The 9104-nt window shown below is 46.1% G+C and overlaps 1 protein-coding gene across 2 annotated transcripts in view; it reads right to left on the reverse strand.

The window, feature by feature from the left end:
- Positions 1–8214, reverse strand: part of SNX27 (sorting nexin 27) — a 63621-nt gene extending 55407 nt beyond the window's left edge. Inside the window, exon 1 of one of the 2 annotated variants that reach the window (XM_081025521.1) lies at positions 7714–8214. In XM_081025521.1, the coding sequence (XP_080881647.1) occupies positions 7714–8024 (311 nt within the window). In that variant the 5' untranslated portion in view covers positions 8025–8214. The remainder of the gene's footprint in view (positions 1–7713) is intronic. The other variant, XM_081025522.1, reaches the window with a different exon arrangement.
- Positions 8215–9104: the final 890 nt, after the last annotated feature.

Genomic DNA, 9104 nt, shown 5'->3' on the forward strand with positions numbered 1-9104 from the left:
TAAATTAATGACTCGTGTTTCAAGTCCACAGAATACATAGGTCTGTCATTCCAGTCTTCGCTGAGGTCTGACACAAGAATGTGCAGTTTCCGATAGCTCAAGCCAAAACAAATCCCTTTTGAAAAGACGTCTGCATAACAGTGGAAGTCCCTTGAAGGTAATACACATTAGGGGACTCAAAAATAGTTGCTTACTCTGCAACTTGAATACCTTGCAGATAGTTGTATTTTCTCAAATGTTATGAGAACCTTAGTTAGCAGGGAGCAGTAAGTAATAAACAAGAGTCTATCCACGTGCTACCTAGCATTTGACTGATATGATACCATGAAAATGAATGCTCGCCCTCCGGAGAGAAAGCAAAAACGTACTTTGTGGGCACCCCCAATTCTTAAATTTATCTGTAGGGTCTATGTACGAATTTTGGTTGTGAAGATAGACGACAAGTACACATCTTAGTACTACATTCAGTTCCCTGTCTTCAGTCCCCTCAACTCCCGACAACATGCCCAAATAAAATATTTAAATGAAAGGAGGCATCTTCCAATCAGAGGAGCCACCTGGAGGAACGTTAACTCAGAAAATCACAGGTAGGGCAGAGCACCTGGGACCTACAGCATCCAAAGATCAAACTGATGGACTGTAAACACAACAGCAAGTACAGGCATTTCACACATAAGAGAAAGAAACGCTGGATGGGGCTGTGAGGTGAAATACAAATGAAAGGCGACCAGCTCCTCAGCAGCTGTTTGCAGCTCTGGGTGTTAGAGCTCAGTTGTCCCTCGTCCCCTTCTTTATATAGTACAAGCCAGCCCCAGAGACTAGATGCTCGGAAATTCTTCTAATTCTAATAATGATTGTCCTCTTTGGCCTTGGAAAGTTATTCAACCTCTTCGGGTAAATAATTAAATAAAAACTAAATTTTCACAGGGAGCCCTGGGTAATTGATGCACATACTACTGTATTCTGACCTCGAACACAGAATAAAATCCGAACTTCTGAGCACTGCATGCAAAGCTCTTTTTGATCTAACTTCAGGCACAACTGTCTATAGACAAACAGCAAGCTTAGATTCCTTATATTTATTTATATTTAATAGTTATTCTAAGAACTCACATCTTCAGTTTCCTCGGCCTACAGAACCCTCCCCCTTCTCTGCCAACTGAAATTGCGCTTGCCCTTCAACCACAGCTGAAAAGCCCTTTAACACCTATCTACCCACCAATCCTCTCTTCCCTCTAAACACCGTTTTTTGTTTCCCTCCTTTACTTCACTTTGCTTTGCACACAGTGAATTGTGACATGTACCTTCCCCACTGCAGTGGAAGCTTCTCAAGGGCAGGGGTGCTGGGATTCTGACTCTACAAGCCCGACAGGACTTGACACGTAGTTTGTGCTTCTCTGTGGAACCAGACTGAACATTTGGTGATATTAGTGGGCCAACACCAAAAAGTGAGGCCCTAACTCATTGCTTTCCAAACAGTGGATCACAACCTAATGAGTCGTGAAAGTAACATAAGTGGGCTAACGTCAGCATTCAGAAAACAAAACAGTACAAAATATCGAACATACTAGAAAATACCAGTGACAGGTACCAGTAAATACAGTTTTGTGAAACTTGCTTCGGGTGTTTTTTTTGTATTTATATTTTGGGCTGTAATATAAACTGTATCTCTTACTGTGAGTTGCAATTAAACAACTATTTTGACATTGCCTAAGGATTTATTTTCAAATGTGGGGCGAGAACTGTACCGCCCATACACAGGCTCCTCCTGGGCTGCCAGTGAAGCAAGGACATCATCATCTGCACAGCTGACAACGGAAGGACCCTCACTGGCCCTAAGCCAGTTATGTCCGCGGGGTCAGTAATACCATCATCTAACGAAGGAACTCACCCCCGAGCACATTCCCAAAGCACTGTGCGGTGATCATAAATCATGTCTGCTTGGCAACTGAGTCTCTGCTTATCTGCCAGGTCCTAAGAATTATTCCCAAAGGGACTTATCTTACAAAATGATTACCCGTGAGGCCGTGGTGACAAACCCTCACCTGAAACAAACGAGTCAGTGAGGATGGAAAGAGAACTTTTCTTCAGAGTGACTTATATGACCCAGACAGATCTACATGTCCTGGTCACAGCCATGTTGTGGAAGTGACTTCCCAGGGGAAGATACTGCTATTCTCAAACTTAGTTCTATTTGCCGCCTCAACCACCGATGGAATTAACAGTACTGAGTTAGATTGCAATTATGAGTGTCATGCTCTCCTCACCGAAAACCAGTCAAGATAGAGACAAACAAGGGCAAAGAATGACTGCTTCGGTCCCCGCTCACCCACCCAATGTAACACAAGAGACATAAGACAGTTACATTTCCCAATACAACCAAAGCTCAACTGCTATCCAAGTGTATAGGGATGTGACTGCATTTTAAGAACTTTAAGAGACTGTTCAGTCAAGAAGAGTTTGACTATTAGCAGTCAACAATAGCTGAAAAAACAAAGAAATGGACAATACACTGGATTTAGAATGCAAAAACCTGGGTTTAATTCTGGTTAACACTCGCTAGTGCAATACCCAGTTTCCTCTGATGAAATAGGGACCCTAGTAACACATTCACTCAGCACGTATTTATTGAGTAATACCCTCCACGCGCCACTAGACATCTGGCTGGCGACCGATACGGAGGTGTCCCCTGGCCTCAAGGAGCTTATACACGTATGTTCCCCCTCACAAGGCTGCTGTGAAGATCCAATGTAAAAACACCGCACATTGTCACACACACTTCAAACAGCAAGGTGGTACAATGATTATTGTTACGATGTGGTGTAATGATGAGGGTTCCTGTTCTTCTACCGCTTAACCACCCATCTTTACTACCTCAGCTTAGCAAGATTCGATAAATAAAGTACAGATGATTGGATATAATAGCCCATTATCTACGGAAATTCTTTGCCTGACAAATGGAACGCAGGAGCCTAACAAATCAGTATTTGTTAATACAGCCCTAGCTCATGACTCAATATAACCGTAAAGATAAAATGAACTGAGACTTCAAGGCCTGTCCCCTGTAGTGTCGCTGCAGGTAGGCCTGGGCATGTGAGTTGCGTTACCCACACCTGGCAAGGGAGTGAAAAATAAAGATTTCTATGCCCCATGCAAGACCTATGGAATCACAACCCTTAAAGGGGGGAGGCTGAGAATCCATACTTTTAACAAGCACACTTACACAGTGACTCTTATGCTCACTAAAGCTTGAGAATCATTGCCATAAAAATTCCTTTGATCAATAACCATGATGTCAAATACCATTTCCAAAACCTGCCTGGAATGTCTGAGCCACACAGAATAAAATTCAGCTACAATTGAGAAAATAACTCTTGAGGTCCTTAGCAGTCAATGTCACAGGACTCACACTTCACTGGCAAAAATACTTCTTGGGGCACCAACCTCTTTTCAGTCAACCATTTTCAAACTTTCACAGAAAATAAAGCCAAAAAACAAAAAAGAACACCCACGAGATGTTTGTAAGTTATTAAAATCAACTCTCTATAGTCAAATATATGGTGACGGAAGGAGATTAGACTTTGAACGGTGAGCACACACAATATATGGATGGTGTATTACAGAATTGTACAACTGAAACTTATATAGTGTTATTAACCAATGTCACCGCAATATATTTAATTTAAAAAAAAACAAATTTTTATATATGGCTTTAATTTTTCTTATGGTTTAACTTTAACAAGGGAAAGTTGATGGGTATATTATTATCCCATAGCTATCAAAGAGGAAGGCATATACTCTCTGTATCATGATTTTTAACGCAAGCCCACCTTAGGAGTCCATGCTTACTAAAGACCACACTACCCAAATACCAAGGAGACAAAACAAACTAGTCAACACACAAACCTAATCCCTAAAAACTATAGATGGCACCATATCCAAATCCACTGCACACACAAACCCTCCTAAGGGAATCTCTCAGGAAATCAATCAAGAACCCTTGGAACTATTTTAACCTTAAGAAAATTAACCTGAAATCAAACGTTACTTCACATACTATATAATTAGTGCAAAGATATATTTATTTTGGTTCTATTTGTGGAAAGTATCCTTCACTCATTAGCCTCCAGGTATATCCATCAAAGTGAAGACACTCAATATATGTTACAATGGGAAAAATTACAAGGTAAAGACTAACATTCTAACTGCAATAAAATTTAGAGCCCAGAGGGCTTGTTCATACGCCAGTACCAAGCCCTGCAATATGCCCCTTTCCCAAAGCAGGTAGAATCTAGTCGGTTTTGAAGGGAGAAAGGACAAACTGAACCACAGAGAATTTACTTTAATGACTGTTTCAAGAGTCAGTGAGGACGGGTGGGGCCTAGGTAAACGGACTTTAAAAGAAATGGATGTTCTTCCTTTTGTCTAAGCTTACATTCCCTTAAATCTGAGTTACTCCGTTCTTTCACACCTCTCCATCAGTTGTCCAACAGCAATATATGAGAACTGGAATAATTTGTGCATAGGAGGAAAGCGTCAAAAATTAAAGTCTTAATTCAACAGCAATTATCACAGTCCAGACATCCACCTATGACTTCATACAAATTCCATCTACATAATAATAATCTACCTATGTCTAACCCTGACCCCATCTGGCACTTCATCAACTTGCAAAGCTTTGCTGGGACAAGAAAGATGAACTTAAGGAACATGGCAGAGAGACAGAAAAGCTCTGAGGAATGTTGCCTAGAATACGCTTTAGGAAAATTAGCATCAACCTAACTAAGATCAAAACAAGCAGCAGGCATAGATATCCCTCAAGAATCATGTCTGTTTGGTCGCTGACTTCCTCCTCATTTGAAAACCTAAGGAAAAGATGCAGACTTTGGAAGAAGAGAAGAAAAGCGAAACAAACTATATACAGTTGACCCCTAAACGTGGGGGTTTGGGGAACTGACCCTCCCCCAGCTGTCGAAACTCTATGTATAACTTTTGATTCCCCAAAAACTCGTTTCTCCTCAGTATTGTCGGGGGATTGGTTCCAGGACCCCTCGCAGAGGACACTCAAGTCTCCAGTAGAAAACGGTGTAGATAGAGCGATGCATGCAGTTGGTCCCCCACCTTCGTGGACTCCCAACCGTGGATTGAAAACAGTACAGGTATTTACCGAAAAATATCCACATATAAGTGGACCCACGCAGTTCGAACCGTATTGTTCAGGAATCAACTGGAGTTGAGATCTCAAGTGAATTTACCAACTAGCTTAGCTCTGTGCTGCAACTCTATTTCCACTGTAGCAGTGGAGAAGCTTCAAAGAATTCAGACATCAATACAGTTGGAAAGGTAAGAAACCAATGCCAGGAAGATGTCTGATCATCGCAACCTTCCAGAGAAAGTTTCTCTAAGCTAAAAGAGAGAAAGTTCTCTACTCACCACCAAGGATGAGCCAAAATGCAATGTCTTTTTTCTAGGAGGAATGAACCTAGACTGGAACCTGAGCCTGAGATAAGCCCTTCTACCTGCCCTAGGAGGTCATCCAAGGTCTCTAAAGAGTACCTAGTTCATATCTGGACTCTGCTGCAAAAACTACAACAAAGGCAAGAAGACACCATCTATGTTAGTTTGTGAGTGTGTACACACACACGCACAATGGTCAATCATGTTAGCTATAGTCTGCTACAGAACTATTTTAGTTTAGTTCTTTCAGCTCCTGTAAAGAGTAAATGATTTAGAACTTTATGATCAATTCATAATTTAAAACACGTTAGTTTTAAATTTAAAAATAAACAGCTGGGTCCAAAGTAAACTTTCAAAGAAAAAGAAAAGAGACAATTCCAAGAGCTTCTACTGGAAGGAAACACCAGGCACAGATTTTGAGTTATCTAGAAAGAAAATCAGGAGCCCAGGTATAAAGCGAAAGGTCACTATTGCATTCTATATCTGAATGCCCTTACCCTCAAACTATTAAGAATATATTGCTAGAGAATACTAGAAAAGAGTATGTAGGATGTTAACAGAAAAAAAACCATCTGTTTACAGGAAGGACGGAAAAAGTTACAGCAATAGCTCCAAACACTTGCTTTGATGAGCTACTCTTTCTTGAGGTGCAAGAGGAAACAGAACGGGTGGATACCACAGAGGAAGAATGTCAAAGATAAGGGCGGAGCACCAGGTAAATAAGACAGACGGGATGGCCAGCTCTGTAGGCCCCAGACGTTCCAGATCCTATCCCTTTTGAAGTCTTGAGCAAACCGACTGTTTTACTAGAGGAACGCCTGAAGCTTGTGGACACTGTAATTAAAATAACATTTGCAAAAAATGAGAAGGACTTCTTGAGAGCAAATCCAAGCACTGAGGGAAAAGGGCAAAAGTGTGAAAACAGAGTACACAAGACAGAGAAAGAAGGAGCGGTCAAGACACAGCACTGAAGACGACTGAGGATGGAGGGAACGCCAGCGTACACCCCCTCCCAGCCAGCCAGCCATCACTACATACGTGTTAACACAACGTACACAAACACAAGTGGAGCACCTGGGTCGGAGCAGTGGAGGAGGTCTGCACAGAAATCGCGAGACAACGCAGCATCCTGCGCGAGCTTTAAGGGACGCGGTGGGGAAGGAAGGATGAAGGAGCGTCAAGGAGGAGGGGCTGCCGAAGGGAAGAGGATGGGTTGCAGCAGCAGCAAAGGGGCCTAACGAGAGGAGGGGAAAGCAACCCGGAGGCAAGAAAGCACAGGATCGAGTCAAGCGTGGCATCATCACCAGAGGATGGAGTAGGAGAGCGAATGAAAACAGCGTGCCCTGAAAAAGTGGGGACGTCCAGGACCCCAAAAGGGGGTTGTCATTGGAGACGGAAACAAAAGTACGAGTGCGGTGCTGGAGTCAGAGCAGAAATGCTCTCAGAGGCGTGTGGGGACCGAGACACTAGATTCAAAATCAGGGGGTAAGACCACGACTGCTGTGCAGAGAACCACAGTGGCGGAGACACCACGGCCACCACCGACCCCACCACCGGTAAAAAAAAAAAAAAAAAAAGAAAAAAAGAAAAAGAAAGAAAGAAAAAAAGAAGGTTTGCAAGGGTCAGAAAAGAAGGTATACTCCGCGAATGAATACAAAAACGAAGAGAGGACGGACACGGATAAGGACAGAAAAACCCACAGCGGGTGCTGACCCGTAAGGAGAGGGTAAGTAAGGACAGAAAAAGGAGAGCAGCGTGGCGGGCCGATGCTTCCGAGGAAAAGTAGGAGCGGACCCGAGGTCCTGCCCCTCGGGCTGGAGGGCCGCGGGGACGGTCCACGGGGGCTGCAGGGACGGGGGGCGCGCAGGCAACGCCGCCGCCCACCCGGAGACCTCGGGCCGGGCACACGCCCACGGCGGCCGGCTCGGAGGAGGTGCTGTCAGCGAGCAGGGTCTTCGCGGCAGAGCGGGGGGCGGCGAGGAGCAGCCAGCAGCCCGCGGGGCAGCAGAGCAGCCGGGGGCATGGGGGGGCCCGGCGGCAGGGGCACAGGGACAGAAACCGGAGCTCGCAGGCAGGGAGGTGGGAGCCCAGAAACCCGGGGAGAGGGAGGTGAAAGGGCCAACCCCCCCGGAGGTGCGGGGCTTGAGGGGGGCGGGGGTCCCCAGGGCCGGTCGGGGTTGGGAGGGTGACAGGGGTGGAGGGGAGATGCAGGGAGGGGCGGGGGCGGGGGGGGCGGCGGGCAGCCCCGATACTCACACCTCCAGAATGCGGTCCCCCTTGCGCACCCCGGCACGATCGGCCGCCCCCCCGGGCAGCACCGCGCTCACATGCTGCAGCGGCGCGTACAGCTCCCCGTTGATGCTCCGCAGCTGCCCGCCCTCGCTCACTTGGCCCCGCACGTTGAAGCCGTAGCCGGACTCGGACTTGACGATGCGCACGACCCGCGGGCCGGCGCCTCCGCCGCCGCCGTTCCCGGCGCAGTGGAGCCCCGACCCCCCACCGCCGCCGCCACCTCCGTTCCGGTGAGGGGCTGAGGGGTGAATCCCTTCCCCGTCCTCGTCCGCCATCTTGCGAGCAAGCGAGCCGTATCCCCGCCCCCCTACGCCTCCACTCCCTCCCCGCGCGCGCTCGCCCTTCTCAGCAGCCGCGCGACCACCCGCGCGCGCGCCCGCTCCTCCGACCGCGGGACCCGAGTGGGCCAAGGAGCTGCCGGCTGGGGTAAAGCGGCGGCAGGGGGCGGGGGAAAGCGGACGGTTGGGCACCGTGGCGCCTCCTGGGAAATGTAGTTTCTGGAACGTGGGGGCGGGGAGGGGGCCGGGCCGGGCCGGAGCTGAGGTCATATGACGCGATTCGGAAGCAACGCCTGCTGGGAGTTGGAGTTTGTCTTTTATGCTCTTAGAAATTTTATCTGTTGGATGGTTGAGAGAGTGGTATACTGAGTCAACCGTTGACTTGGGCAAGGTTTTTTTTTTCCCCTTCTTTCATTTCATAGACCCGCAAAACAATAATATGAGGACGCGTTGACGTTTGTGTTTCAACACACTCTTAACTTATAACAACTCATTTGCTCAATACCTTATATCTTCACACACAGTATTTTATTTTATGGCCCCAACAACCTCGGGAGACTGCTGGATCATGTCTTATTTCTCTATTTCACATATTAGGAAACTGAACCTTAGAGTGCCCAAAGTCATCCAGCTATTAAGTAACAGGAACTAAGGCGCAGTTATTTTTGTGCAACTTTCTTTTCACGTATTGCAACTACATAAAAAGTATGCCCTGACTGTACAAAAAGCATATGTAGAGGAAACTGTGGCCTCACTGATTTAGAACTGGATGTTAGAGTGGCCAAGTAATTTCAATTGAGCAATGATTTTGGGTACCTTTATTTCTAATTCTTTTCGTTTCCCCCAACAGCACAGTAGTGTAACTTGCAAATGGCAGCAATTGATGTTTTTTGGCTACCTACCCAAACACAAACTTACAGAGACTGTGCAGAATGCCTGGCAAAGGCGAGTAAGAAGAGCAACAGCAAAAATAATGTAAATATCTTAAACACTTAATACTCAGGTCTGCTGTTTGATTTTACCTACTGGCGGGCTAATGTTGGTCTGTTACTGTTTCATGGATGCTGATAAAAGACA

This window comes from Rhinolophus hipposideros (assembly GCF_964194185.1).
Source record: "Rhinolophus hipposideros genome assembly, chromosome: 19".
In the NCBI taxonomy this organism is placed as follows: domain Eukaryota; kingdom Metazoa; phylum Chordata; class Mammalia; order Chiroptera; family Rhinolophidae; genus Rhinolophus; species Rhinolophus hipposideros.